General features: G+C 47.7%; 1 protein-coding gene across 1 annotated transcript in view; it reads left to right on the top strand.

The window, feature by feature from the left end:
* Positions 1-7,509: 7,509 nt before the first annotated feature.
* ccdc6b (coiled-coil domain containing 6b) overlaps positions 7,510-15,014 on the top strand; it is a 72,140-nt gene continuing 64,635 nt past the window's right edge. The window contains exon 1 of the mRNA XM_070874073.1: positions 7,510-7,823. Coding sequence (XP_070730174.1) covers positions 7,566-7,823 — 258 coding nt within the window. The 5' untranslated portion in view covers positions 7,510-7,565. The remainder of the gene's footprint in view (positions 7,824-15,014) is intronic.

Raw genomic sequence — 15,014 nt, forward strand, 5'->3', positions numbered from 1 at the left:
GCCTTGAAGTCAGGAGAAAGCCCTTCAGCACCTGCCACACCACTCCGTGTCGACGTTAGCAACTTTAAACAACTATAGAAAGCACCAAACACTTGTAGAACCGTAGCAACAGTCAGTAGAAATCAACCAGCAACTAACTTGTAGCTCGGTGATGATCCCTTGAAATAGCACTGGTGGGGGGGGGGGGGGGCCTTCCTGCTGCTGAACGTGTGTTCAGCTGTGTGAGTTTAAGAGAGGTGTTAGCTGGAGCGTTGAGCTTCCAAATGGCAGCATTGGCATCAAATACACGCTGATTGACGTCATGATCTGGCAACTCTGGCGTCTGGCGCGATTCGCCTGACAAGTGTGCGCACGCACATCGACACCATTTTGGCACCCGTAGCACCCATTTTGAATCCGAATTTTGCATCTGTTTTGTTTACCCTCTCATTAGCATTCCATGAGCTGGTCTTAATAATATTGTGGTATAATATTACAAGATTCTGTGCTATTTTCCTTTTCGCATGATAGATAGCTCTGTCTTCAAATAAATTAAATGTATAAAAGAGAAAGAAATGTCAGTGGTAAGCAGTTCTGGTGCAGTAGCATTGAGCTACATGAATGAGTGGCTTACCTATTATAACAAGGGATGGTGTAGTTTCAAGTGTTTGCCAGAATTACAAAATTCTTACAGGGCTTGACAGGATAGATAGAGGGAGGATGTTTCCCCTGGCTGGGGAGTCTAGAACCAGGGTTCACAGTCTCAGAATAAATGGTCAGCCATTTAGGACTGAGATGAGGAGAAATTTCTTCACTCAGAGGGTGGTGAATCTTTGGAATTCTCTGCCCCAGAGGGCTGTGGAGGCTCAGTTGTTGAGCATATTCAAGGCGGAGATCGATAGATTTTTGGATATTAAGGGAATCAAGGGATGTGGGGACAGTGAAGGAAGGTGGAGTTGAGGTAGAGGATCAGCCATGATCTTATTGAATGGCGGAGCCGGCTCGAGGGGCCAAGTGGCCTACTCCTGCTCCTATTTCTTATGTTCTTATTTTCTTATTAGCTGAGTGAGTCATGGATTCTTCAAGCAGTCATTTTAAATATTGTACTGTAAATGAATACTTGTGCTGTATAGTATTTGTCTGTTTCTGTGCCACTGTAAATAATTCTGATGTAAATAAATTGGATTAGTAGCTTTAACCATTACAAATCAGGCTTTGAGTGGGATACTTTCTCCTTTCCAGGTTGACAGAAGATGTAGCGGAAATCTGGTGCAGAGTATTAGTGCAAAATGTCCTACATTACAACAGTGACTACACTTCGAAAGTACTTAATTAGCTGTACAGAGCTTTGGGACGTCCTGAGACTGTGAAAGGTGTGATATAAATGCAAGTCTTTCTTTTTTAATAGATTAATTGTAAGCTAAGCAACCTGTGATGTACTTTGCGGAATGAGGCTTGTCTGAGGAGAATCTGGTACAAGCCACTGACAGAGAAAGGTTTTAAAAGCCTGAACAGTGACAAGGTATCTCACTAATGTGACTCTGGCGATTGCTACTTAACCTATTAGACAAATGGAGGAAATAATCGTAGCCAGCTGAGTGATATGGTGCACATCTCCACAAGAGAAGCAGACCAGATTGCTCAAATGTGATAAAGTCATGGTTGGGCTATGGCCAATTTCAAAATGGGGATACAAACTACATCAAATCTCTGACCATGCATATTCTATTTTCAGTGCACTTAGGTAATATATTTTCTTGTAATATTCTGAGAAATAAAATTAGCTTCACTGTAGATTACAAGCGTACTGCAGGATAAATCGTGGCACATCACTGTTTGATTTGGATAACGCCACAATTTGACTTGATTTGAAACGTCCACTTTCACTACACCGATTGGCAACTTCATTTACTCCTGCATGAGCAAAAATTGAAGAAATTATCTTTTCTTACATAACCCCTCCTTTCTCTCCAACTACTGCCCTATCTCCAACCTTCTCTTTCTCTTCGAGATCTTGGGGGCTGAACTTGGTCAAGGCCCCCGCCCGCCCAAAGTGCCGCCGATGGCCGCCGAGGTACCGGACGGTGCTTTCGGCGGAGTTTTCATCGCCGAGGTCCCTCGAAAGTCGGCGGGCGGCAAGTCAACGACGTACGCCGCCAATCTGGGTGTCAGCGGGCGGGAGGTCTCATTCTCGGCAGCAGAGGTGCTTGCTGCCCAAGTGCCGCCGAGGATGGAGGGTCGAAGAGGTAAAAATGTTAAAATTATTAACAAAAAAAAAGAAGCATCTGAGGACGTTCAGGGGACCCCATCCAGATAAGTACCCGTAAAGAAATCATTTATAAACATTCCATTCACCTTTTTTACAGGATCTTGACACTCACCATTCAGTACGGAGCACCAATCTGGCATCTCGGCGGGTGGTAGTCTATTTACGCGCATCGGCCGTCTGCTGACGTCAGCGGGCGCTTCCCGGCTGCTGTCCACTCCCGCCCGCTCCAGGCCACGTCAAAAGTGGCACCGGGCGGTTCGAGCAGAGGAATGTCGGCAGCAGTCAGCGGTAAGTTCATCAAAATCGGCCCCTCGGAATGCAACATTGCCTCACAGTTATGCTCCCACTACAATAACTTCTGCTTATTTGAGACCCTCCAGTCTGGTTTGTGCCCCAGTCATCCACTATAGTGTCAGCTGTGGCTCAGTGGGTAGCACTCTCGCCTCTGGGTCAGAAGGTCCTGGGTTCAGGTCCCACTCCAGGGACTTGAGCACCAAAATCTAGGCTGATACTCCAGTGCAGTGCTGAGGGAGTGCTGCACTGTCGGTGGTGCTGTCTTTCGAATGAGACATTAAACCAAGGCCCCCTCTCAGGTGGCCATAAAAGATCCCATGGCACTATTTCGAAGAAGAGTAGGGGAGTTATCCTCGGTGTCCTGACCAATATTTATCCCTCAATCAACATAACAAAAACAGATTGTCTGGTCATTATCACATTGCTGTTTGTGGGAGCTTGCTGTGTGCAATTTGGCTGCTGCGTTTCCTACATTACAACAGTAACTACACTCCAAAAGTACTGCATTGGCTGTAAAGCATTTTGAGACGTCCAGTGGTTGTGAAAGGCGTTAAATAAATGCAAGTCTTTCTTTTCTTTCAAGAATGCGTTGGTCAAAGTCACAAACTGTGCAACTGTGATTGTGGCTGTTATGTCTGTAATGTACTTGTGAATGATTCCACGAGGCAGTGAGTTGTACACAAACTGTAGTGACCTTGGTCATTTATTCGTAACTCCAGAGTGAGGCACAATCATGGTGAGCAGCCTTTTATACTGGGCCCTGCACACCTATGCAGGTGACCCTCAGGTCTCCCACCGCAGTGCCCTCTGGTGGACAGCCTCTGCCACAGGGACAGGAAACCCCAGTCTCCACCAGTTGCACCCTCTAGAGGTGCCAGCATAGTATATACACAGTGTAAACCTTATTGATAGTACATCAGGTAACAAGTCTCCATCTTATGCAACGATACAGTGACTACACAGAGAGTATATCTATAGTCTGTATATATAACATCGGCCATCTGTCTCTCTTTGATTTCCTTGATTGCTTCGTCACCTTTGACACCAATGACCAACATATCCTCCAATTTTTTTTGTGAAGCCCACCTACGCAGCTCCTGGCTGGCTTTATTCATACATATCACAGTCTAAGCACATTATATCACCCCAATGGTTTCTTCTTCTCTGTCCGCATGGTCTCCTCCAGTGCAATACAGAGGTCCCTTCCTTGGTTTCCCTCTACTTCAACATTTACATGCTAAGCTTTTGGCGACATCATCCAGAAGTACACATTTCTTTTCTGCTCACGCTTAGGTTGAACTCCCACAGTCTAGTAATACTTTGAAACACATCTAGTTAATAAGGCATTAACATATTGCTGGGTTCAGGTTGTGTTAACAAAGAGAATGAAACTCAGGACTCCAAAACTCTGACTGAGCCAAAATGTTAGTGAATGAAGCTTTTATATTTTTCTGCTGTGTTTTTCTGCACACATCAAATTAAAATATTCCACCCAAAAACACCAAAAAAACGTGAGGTATGGTGCACACAACATAATAAGGAACACTGAGCTAGTCCAATGCAGATGTGATCCTAGGAGAGATGGGAAAGAAAGGAATGAGAAGAAATGATAAAAAGCTTTATAAAAAGAAGGGTCAGGAAGCATAGTCTGCCATTCTGCATGTCCACAACTGGCTAATGGTGACAGTTTTGAGGGCCTGATCAGCTCTGCTGGGCAGGCCACATTGTCCGCATGCCAGACACGAGACTCCCAAAGCAAGTGCTCTACTTGGAACTCCTTCACGGCAAACGAGCCACAGGTGTGCAGAGGAAACGTTACAGGTACACCCTCAAAGTCTTCCGAAAAAAGTGCAACATCTCCACTGACACCTGGGAATCCCCTAAGTGGAGGAAGTGCATTTGGGAGGGCGTTGAGCACCTCGAGTCTCATCGCCGAGAGCATGCAGAAATCAAGCGCAGGCAGCGGAAAGAACATGTGGCAAACCAGTCCCACCCACCCCTTCCCTCAACGACTATCTGCCCCACCTGTGACAGGGACTGTGGCTCTCGTATTGGACTGCTCAGCCACTTAAGGACTCATTTCAAGAGTGGAAACAAGTCTTCCTCGATTCCGAGTGACTGCCTATGATGATGATAATGAACTGGCTAATTTACATGAATGTTGAGGACACACCAGTTGAACAAATACTTTGGTTCTGTCTTCACGAAGGAAGACACAAATAACCTTCCGGAAATACTAGGAGACCGAGGGTCTAGTGAAAAGGAGGAACTGAAGGAAATCCTTATTAGGCATGCAATTGTGTTAGGGAAACTGATGGGATTGAAGGCCGATAGATCCCCGGGGCCTGATGGTCTGCATCCCAGAGTACTTAAGGAAGTGAATGCATTGGTGATCATTTTCCAACAGTCTATCGACTCGGGATCAGTTCCTATGGACTGGAGGATAGCTAATGTAACCCCTCTTTTTAAAAAAGGAAGGAGAGCCTGACATCAGTAGTGGGGAGAATGTTGGAATCAATTATTAAGGATGAAATAGCAGCGCATTTGGAAAGCAGTGACAGGATTGGTCCAAGTCAGCATGGATTTATGAAGGTGAAATCATGCTTGACAAATCTTCTGGAATTTTTTGAGGATGTAACTAGTAGAATGGATAAGGGAGAACCAGTGGATGTGGTGCATTTGGATTTTCAAAAAACTTTTGACAAGGTCCCACCTGGCTATCATAGCTAGGGGATAGGAGCAGGGAGGTCTTACTGCAGTTGTACATGGCTTTGGTGAGGCCTCACCTGGAATATTGTGTTCAGTTTTGGTCTCCTAATATGAGGAAGGATATTCTTGCTATTGAGGGAGTGCAGTGTAGTTTCATCAGACTGATTCCCGGAATGGCAGGACTGACATATCAGGAGAGACTGGATCGACTGGGGTTTACTGGAGTTTAGAAGGATGAGAGGGGATCTCATAGAAACATATAAAATTTTGATGGGACTGGACAGGTTAGATGCAGGAAGAATGTTCCCGATGTTGGGGAAGTCCAGATCCAGGGGACATAGTCTAAGGATAAGGGGTAAGCCATTTAGGACTGAGATGAGGAGAAACTTCTTCACTCAGAGAGTTGTGAACCTGTGGAATTCCCTACCGTAGAGAGTTGTTGAGGCCAGTTCATTGGATATATTCAAGAGGGAGTTAGATATGGCCCTTACGGGTAAAGGGATCAAAGGGTATAGAGAGAAAGCAGGAAAGGAGTATTGAGGTGAATGATCAGCCATGATCTTATTGAATGGTGGTGCAGGCTCGAAGGGCCAAATGGCCTACTCCTGCACCTATTTTCTATGTTTCTATGTGTAGTGAGGACAGGCTGGTGGAAGACCTTTGTCTTACGGATGTCTAACCAAAGCGAACATTGGAAACATGTTTCAATGGATTGGCACATGAACCACCAAGAGCCAGGAGCAGGGAGCTCCAGCCCCGCCCCACCCCGCTCCTCTCCCGGAACAGGCTCCGCCCTCTCCTTGGCCATACCCCTCCCTGCAGGCCCCTCCCCCCGGCCAGTCTCTGCCCCTCCTCCCTGCAGGACACCACCCCCCCCCCACCCTGCAGGCCCCGCCCCCCCCTGACCAGTCTCTGGCCCTCCCTGCAAGCCCTCCCCACCTGACCAGTCTCCACCCCTCCTCCCTGCAGGCCCCCCCCTTCCCTGCAGGCCTTGCCCCCCCCCTCCCCCCGTGACCAATCTCCGTCCCTCCTCCCTGCAGGCCCCCCCAACCCCAACTACAGGCCCCGCTCCTCGGTCAGTCTCCGTTCCCCTGGCCAGGCCCTGCCCTCCCCTGCCAGTCTCCCCCCCCCCGCCCCAGGCCTGGCCCCTCCCCCGACCAGTCCCCGTCCTCCCTGCAGGCCTCGCCCCCCCCTGGCCAGTCCCCGCCCCTCCTCCCTGCAGGCCCCACCCACCTGGCCAGGCGCCGCCCCCCCGACGAGTCTCCCTCCCCCCATGCCCCAGCCCCCTCGTGTCCAGGCCCCTCCCTACCTGCCCTGCCCAGGCCCCCCTGCCCAGCTCAGGACCCTCCCCCCGGCCAGTCTCCGCCCCTCCTCCCAACAGGCTCCTACCCCCCATGCCCACCCTGCCCAGGTTCCTCCCCCCGACCAGTCTCTGCCCCCCTGCCCAGGTCTCTCCCCCCTGCCCAGGCCCCTCTCCCCCGGCTAGTCCCCTCCACCCTGCCCAGGCCCCACCTCTCCTCCCTGCTCTGCCCAGGCCCTCCCCTGCCCTGCCCAGACCCCTGCCCAGGCCCCTTCCCCCCCAGGCCAGTCCCCTCCCCCCTGCCCAGGCCCCACCCCTCCTCCTTGCTCTGCCCAGACACCCACTGCCCTGCCCAGGCCCCTCCCCCCTGGCCAGTACCCTCCCCCGCTCCTTCCCCCGGCCAATCCCCGCCCCTCCTCCCTGCAGGCCCCACCCACCTGGCCAGGCGCTGCCCACCCGACGAGTCTCCCTCCCCCCATGCCCCCGGACCCCTCCGTGTCCAGGCGCCTCCCCACCTGCCCTGCCCAGTCTCCGCCACCCCCCTGCCCAGGCCTCTCCCCCCCTGCCCTGGCCCCTCCCCCCCAGGCCAGGCCCCTCTCTCTACCCAGGCCCCTCCCCCATGGCCAGTCCCCACCCCTCCTCCCAGCAGGCACCTCCCCCATGCCCAGACCCACCCTGCCCTGGCCCCTCCCCCCCGGCCAATCTCTGCCCCCCCCTGCTCAGGCTCCTCCCCCCGGGCCAGTCTCTGCCTCCCTGCCCAGTCCTCTTCCCCCCCCTGCCCAGGCCACCCCCCCCCCCCCCTGCCCAGGCCACTCCTCCCCCCCCCTGCCCAGGCCACTCCTCCCTGCTCTGCCCAGGCCCCTCCCCCGCCCCTCCTCCCTGCAAGCCCCTCTCCTGCCCAGGCCCCTCCTCCCTGGCCAGTACCCTCCCCATCTCCTTGCAGGCCCCTCCCCCCATGCCCAGGCCCCTCCCCCGCCTCACCAGCCGGGAGCAGGCAGCGAGCGGGCTCCCAACATGGCGGACAGCGCCAGCGAGAGCGACACGGACGCGGCGGGCAGCTCGTCGGCGCTGCCGCCCGCGTCCTCCCCGGCCGCCCCTTCCGCCAAGGCCGGCGTCGTGATCTCGGCCTCCAAGCTGGAGGAGCTGAGCAACCGGCTCGCGTCGCTGCAGCAGGAGAACAAGGTGCTGAAGATCGAGCTGGAGACCTACAAGCTCAAGTGCAAGGCCCTGCAGGAGGAGAACCGCGACCTGCGCAAGGCCAGCGTCACCATCGTAAGTCAGCTGCAGGCCGGCGGGCCGCTCGGCAGCCGCCCTCCTCCCGCTCCCGCTCCCTTCACTGCGGCCTAGTCTGGCTCCCGGAGCCTGGGTCCCGTGTGTGTGTGAGGCGGCTGGGAGCTGGGGCACAAGCGGGGCCGTGAGTCTGGTCAGTTGGGGCTGGGCCCCGGGGCCGGTGCACAGAAGGCGAGCGGCCACCCTCCGCCCGCTGTGTGTGTGGGCAGGGGGAGGGAGAGGGAGAGGCTGGCTCTAGCTCCAGCAATAATGGGGGCCAATGTGCATCCAATCACTCAATAATCATTTATTCTTAAAGCAAATTCTCCATTCCCTTTTTGGTGATCTCTCAATTTAGCGCATGATCTTTAGTTAAGAGAAAAATAGCAACAGGTGTTTTGAGGATGAAGCCTTTTGTTTTTGCCATGTAATTCTTTTAAAGACGACTGGGGGTGGGGGCATTTTATGAATTCTGATTTGTCCCGAGTGTTTCCGAAAGGCCATCGCAAAGAATAGGAATGTGCAGCAGCCGACACACATGTTGTGTTGCAGTAAACTGTGGCTGCCACTTGCAAATAAATGTCTTTTTGTACTGGCAGTGGTTGGGCTGCTTATTAAAAAATAAATAACCTCAAGATTTGTAAAGAAGGGTGTGCCTATTAACTAGGTGGTGTTCCTCGGTCACTGTTTCGTAAAATCATAACTGCTGCACCTCGATAAAAAGTATATTTGGACATTTGAAGCATCATGTTACATTTCGAGGGACCTCCATTTTCACTGTGATCACAATGTAGCTGCGTATTTTTGCACACCTTCTGCCCAATTCTGTTTCACGTGAATTCACGATCACATCTGCCACTCCTGGTTTCAAAGGAGGCAAGATCTATTTGGATTCGCGAGAGTAGATCGACTCAGTCAAACGTTTAACTCTCCTGGAGGCAGAAGGGTATTGTATTTTACTGTAAAAAGGTGACTGAAGTTTGCATATTGTGTCCACTTCTGCAAAATTCGATCTACTGCTTGCACCATTTCGGTGTGTATCTCACTGAGGTGCAGTACTGGTGGTTACAGGTCTCACTTGTCGTGTTGAATTATGTATAATGCAAAAAAAACCTTAAGTGTACTGAGTTAAGTATTTTTCTTGTGTGTCAATGCACTAACCTTGGTGCCAATTATTTTACATTAATCGGGGTGGTTCTCTGCAATTTTGCATAAATATATATAGTGGGGCAGGGCCTATTCATCCCCTTTCATTGTAATTCTGCATTCAAAAGGGCAAATTGATGAACCTCTGCAGAAACATTTAATTCTGTATTACATAGAATTTACAGCACATAAACAGGCCATTTGGCCCAACTGATCTGTGCTGCTTTTCAACAAACACTCGAGCCTCCTTCCATCATACTTCATCTGCCTATATCTTCCTCACTCGCTGGTGCACTGAAAGTTTTGGAGAGGTCTTGAGTCTACAATCTCAAATGGAAGAGAACTCCCTTAAACCTGAAACAGCCACTGGTTATGAATTGAAATGCATAAAGAACAGTCAGCGGAAATATAAAAACAAATTTTGGCAGCTACTTAAGAGCATGATGGAGAAAAATCCTGGTGCTGCAGTGGAGTCTTGGTTCACTCATTGAGAACCCCAAATATTCTTGTCTCTCTGGAGTCAACAGCTGTTAGGAATTTTCTATTAAAATAAATTCCAGTACATTGGACGGTGTTCTAGAATATAGTGTCGGAGACACACCCTTACCTAACCTGCAACCCTCTCCTACAATTGAGGGTGAGGTCTTGGAATGAAGTGCGATTCCATTCCATTGTGATGAAAATTGTAATCGGGATGGGATTGACAGAAATTTTCATCTTGCCTAGTCCGACTGTTGTGAACTACTGGAAACTATGAACATTTTATTGAAATTGGAAAGACTGGGGAGGGAGGCGGGGGAGGCTGCTATACGCTGTACCAGAATAATCTTCGCATTCTGGAATAGAATGGTCATGTCTGATGAGCCATATCCCAGTCACTGATGCTGCATCTTTAATTTGACACACAAACTATATTTGTTCTTCTGGAAAGATTGGCTTGAACTTTGTGTGCCTGGTGGGATTAGAAAAAGGCTGCTACCTCATTGGTAGACTTGGGCACCCATTTGATTTGGTTATCCACCAATGGCCAACGAAGCCTATTTCTATCCATGCATCTACCAGTCTTTTCTAATTCGCCAGACTCGTGACGAGCCAGAAGTCAAACCTAGAAACAAGGCGTGTCTAATTAATTCTAAGCAGGCAGGCATTGAGAGGAGAACATTTCAGTAAAGCTCACTAGTGGAGATGGAGAGTGGGGACAGGCAGGGGAACAACAACCAACAGTTATCAAGAAGTAACAAAGTTGACCGATATGCTGCATGCTCTTGGCATTTAAATTTTGTAGTTGCAGAATCTTTTTGTCATATACTGTATTTATCAAGAAACATGGGGAGAAATATTATATTTCGACTGGTTCCTTGAAGCTGAAGTTTTGTAGTGTAACCGTGTACCCCTTGGGATTTGTGCCATATTATCTTGTGGCTTGTGGCAACAGAAGGTTTGGGTAGGATTGAAGTTGAGGATTGTAGATTTTAAGTAAATTAATGTTACTGAGTCTGGTTTTGGTTAGTGTTGCAAATGTTGCTCTGTTTGTGGAATGAAAAAAAAAACAAGTGATGTAAGGTTTCCATTATTTAATGTGTTCAGGTTTGTTCACATGTGAAATTTCAGTGTATACTTGGCATGGAAAACAGGGTGGGATACTCTTGCGTGTAGAAACATGGAGTCACTCATTGCTCGTAGGTGGTTTTCTAGGGTTGGGCAGCTGGATGTCAATGGCTCTGCTGTTTGCATTTAAGTCTGTCCAGATGCACAGGAGTAATCCACTGTAATGGATAACTTTGGGAGTGGCCTGTCGAGGAAGAAGGCCATACTCTGGCATAGACCCAAAAGTCATTTCAGGTAGGAGTATTTTCTGATCTGAAAAAAAGGAGTATTTTAAACAAAATTCTGGATTTTCTTTCCCTTTAATTGTAATTAAAAAAAATATGGAGCCCCAAGAAAATGCAAATATCTTCATCCAGCTGATTGTGGTTAACAGCTCCCACACCTAACTCCCTCCCCCCCAATCCCCTATTTAAACTTGTCCTTGGTCATCATCGTCATAGGCAGTCCCTCGAAATCGAGGAAGACTTGCTTCCACTCTAAAAGTGAGTTCTTAGTTGATTGAACAGTTCAATACGGGAATTACAATCTCTGTCACAGGTGGGACTGGTTTGCTGCACGTTCCTTCCGCTGCCTGTGTTTGCTATCTGCATGCTCTCGGCGGTGAGACTCGGTGCTCATCGCCCTCCTGGCTGCACTTCCTCCGCTTAGGGCGGTCTTTGGCCAAGGATCCCCAGGTGTCAGTGGGGATGTTGCATTTTATCAAGGAGGCTTTAAGGTGTCCATGAAACGTTTCCTCTGCCCACCTTTGGGTCGCCTGCCGTGTAGGAGTTCCGAGTAGAGCGCTTGCTTTGGGAGTCTCGTGTCAGGCATGCGAGTGGCCCGCCCAACGGAACTGGTCGAGTGTGGTCAGTGCTTCGATGCTGGGAGTGTTGGCCTGATCGAGGACGCTAACGTTGGTGCGTCTGTCCTCCCAGGGGTTTTGCAGGATCTTGCAGAGACATCGTTAGTGGTATTTCCCCAGTGATTTGAGATGTCTGCATCCCTGTAGACCATGAGCTTGGTGGCAGATTTGTCGGCCTGATCTTCGAACACTCTTCCTCAGTTTAAACTTGTCCTTAGTACTGCTGTGAACGAAGAGCAGAGGTGGGCAGCATGACTCAAATTGAAAGGCTGTGAACTGCAGTTGGTGATCGAAAGAATCAGCTGATCAAATCCGATTTGGCTGAGCGTTCCAGAACCAGAGCCTTTGGTTTTCTCATCTGAGTGTAGCTATCTGTGTACTCCGTACAGTCCCTGCACCAAATAGATATGGCTTAAAAATATATTATCGGATACAAAGCCCTCCTGAGTTGAGTAGCGAAATGTGGACAAAGCTGTGTTCAACTTTTTAAGGAAGATGGTAGCTCTCGTAGCTTTTTCAATCAATCAGTCATTTCACAGTTACAAGCAATTTTGTGGCTAAAAGGTTGAGTTTTTTCCCCCAAGTGTCCAGTGCAGCTGTTTGAACTGGAGCTTGAGATGAGATAAGCAAGTCAATTACTTATCTAAATACTTGGGCTTCTTAGAATCCTTCTGGGATACTTCAAAGAGAGCTGAATCAGAGCATAATGAACTTGCAACTGCAGAACTACACTCAAGTGAATAAAGAATTGTAAAATAAAAAGTCAGTTATTGGTTAATTTCAGTTGGTCGATAGTAACTATCCTTTGCCAAGATAAATAGCTGAGGTATACCACCTCCAGTCTTTTTAGTGAGCCAAACCTACAAACCTATCCATGCACTAACCGGCAAATAACCAGCCATAGCTAAAACTGCCTTCTTGGAAACTTGAGTTGTATTAAAGGACTGTAGTGCCTACATACTCGACAGTTTGTTCAAGAGCACGATAGCGGTTTGCTAAGAGAAATACCTTTACTTTTCTCGTGTTCAGCATCTCCGACCACTCCCGTTGGCAGGCATTCGCTTCCTGTGACACAGCAGGCCTTTGCCTTTACCTGCCTTGTATTTAGATAATTTGTAGTAACCCCAAAGATCAAACAGAAAATCCTTGTGCATTTTGCCTTACTAGTTATATCATGTATCCTGATGTGATTTTCGACTTTGGAAATTTGTAGAATAAATATTTCACTAGACTGTGGCGTATGCTATAAATAAACATTAAATAATGAATGGACTAATGAACAGATCTAATGATGCCCTGTAGCTTTACAGCAGTTTCAGGCTTAAGAGTTGGAAAGTTAAGTCATGTCATCTAGGTAAACTGAATCGGACACACAATTCCTGAAATGTTAAATGTTGCATGGCAGAGTCGCTGACCTACCTAGTGCTCTCAAGGTTTCAAAAGGACTACCCAATTTGAACAAAGATAAAGCAAAACTTTTCAAAATTAGGTGCAAAGAAAAATTAAATGTGTCTTAAATTCAAGAGCTGCCAACCGATCGTAGATACGAACAAAATCCGCAAGATGCGTGCATTTGAATGAAACTGTTTGGCAACTCCCTTGGTATATGACCAAGCATAAAATGTACACTCTGGGGACATTGTACATTAAATCAAGTTGGACCATATACTTTTAGCAAACTTGCTTTTTTAATTCCACTGTTTCTGAAAGAAAGAAGAGAATATCATATGCATCATAGACAGAAATACTTCATTTTATCATGGGATGAATGGCCTACTCCTGCACCTATTTTCTATGTTTCTATGTTTCTATGTTTCTATGAAAAGAAACACTTCATGGTACCTAACTTAATCCTTTGCCTACAGTTTTTGTGGGCATGACCTCTAATCCTACTATTAATCAGTATCACAGATTTCAGAAAGAAAGATCATACTTGACAAATCAGATAGTTCTTTGAGGTGATGGATGGTGGATGTGGTGTATATGGACTTCCAGAAAGCCTTTGACAAGTTACCAGCCAGGAGACTATTGGAGAAGATAAAGGGATATATGGAACTAGAGGTCGGGTATTAAATTGGATTAAAAACTGTTCTGGAATGGCTTCTATTCACTGTGTACATCAATTATTTGGATCTAGGGCTGGAGGGACTGGTGTCCAAATTTGCAAACAATACTAGAATAGAAGGCACAGTAAATAATTGAGGGCCAAAGGTGGCTACAAGGGGATAATAAGATGGTGGATTGGGCAAAACAGTGGCAGATTACATTTTGTTATTTGTGACAATTTGTTAAATGTACATTTTTCTTGTTAAAAAAATAATTGGGGGAAACTGGGAGTGGAAGAACCATGGGATTTGGGGAGGGGGAGTTAGGTTCACAGGATATTAAAAGGGGCACCTCAAATGGATGAGGCCAAACTTTTGTAATACTGAGTTTCATGGCATAAGGTATAGAATGTAAAAGTCGAGATGTAATGGTGAGTTGGAGCACTACAGTTTTGGACTCCACACCATAGGAAGGTAGTTGAGGCAATAGAGATGGTACAGTGCAGATTCACTAGAATGCTACCTGATACGAGGAAATACAAATATGAAAAGATTTGAAACGTGGGGCTGTTTTTGTTAGAACAGCAGAGTTTATGGGATAATTTGATAGGTTTTTAAAATTATGGGACAGAGTAGATAGTAAAAGACCATTTGACACCGGTTAGTCTGACATCAGTAGTGGGGAAAATGTTGGAATCAATTATTAAAGATGTAATCGCAGCGCATTTAGAAAGCAGTGACAGGATTGGTCCAAGTCAGCATGGATTTATGAAAGGAAAATCATGCTTGACAAATCTTCTAGAATTTTTTGAGGATGTAACTAGTAGAGTGGACAAGGGAGAACCAGTGCATGTGGTGTATTTTAGACTTTCAAAAGCCTTTGACAAGGTCCCAGACAAGAGATTTGTGTGCAAAATTAAAGCACATGGTATTGGGGATAATGTACTGCAGTGGATAGAGAACTGGTTGGCAGATAGGAAGCAGAGAGTCGGGATAAACTGGTCCTTTTCAGAATGGCAGGCAGTGACCAGTGTGGTGCCGCAGGGTTCAGTGCTGGGACCCCAGCTATTTACAATATACATCAATGATTTAGATGAAGGAATTGAATGTAATATCTCCAAGTTTGCAGATGACACCAAGCTGGGTGACGGTGTGAGCTGCGAGGAGGATGGTAAGAGGCTGCAGAGTGACTTGGACAGGTTAGGTGAGTGGGCAAATGCATAGCAGATGCAGTATAGTGTGGATAAATGTGAGGTTATCCACTTTGGTGGCAAAAACAGGAAGACAGAATATTATCTGAATGATGACAGATTAGGACAAGGGGAGATGCAACGAGACCTGGGTGTCATGGTACATCAGTCATTGAAGTTTGGCATGCAAGTACAGCAGGCGGTGAAGAAGGCAAATGGCAAGTTGAGGATTTGAGTATAGGAGCAGGGAGGTCTTACTGCAATTGTATAGAGCCTTGGTGAGGCCACACCTGGAATATTGTGTTCAGTTTTGGTCTCCTAATCTGAGGGAGGACGTTCTTGCTATTGAGGGAGTGCAGCGAAG

The sequence above is a fragment of the Pristiophorus japonicus genome, chromosome 3 (assembly GCF_044704955.1).
Source record: "Pristiophorus japonicus isolate sPriJap1 chromosome 3, sPriJap1.hap1, whole genome shotgun sequence".
In the NCBI taxonomy this organism is placed as follows: Eukaryota; Metazoa; Chordata; class Chondrichthyes; family Pristiophoridae; genus Pristiophorus; species Pristiophorus japonicus.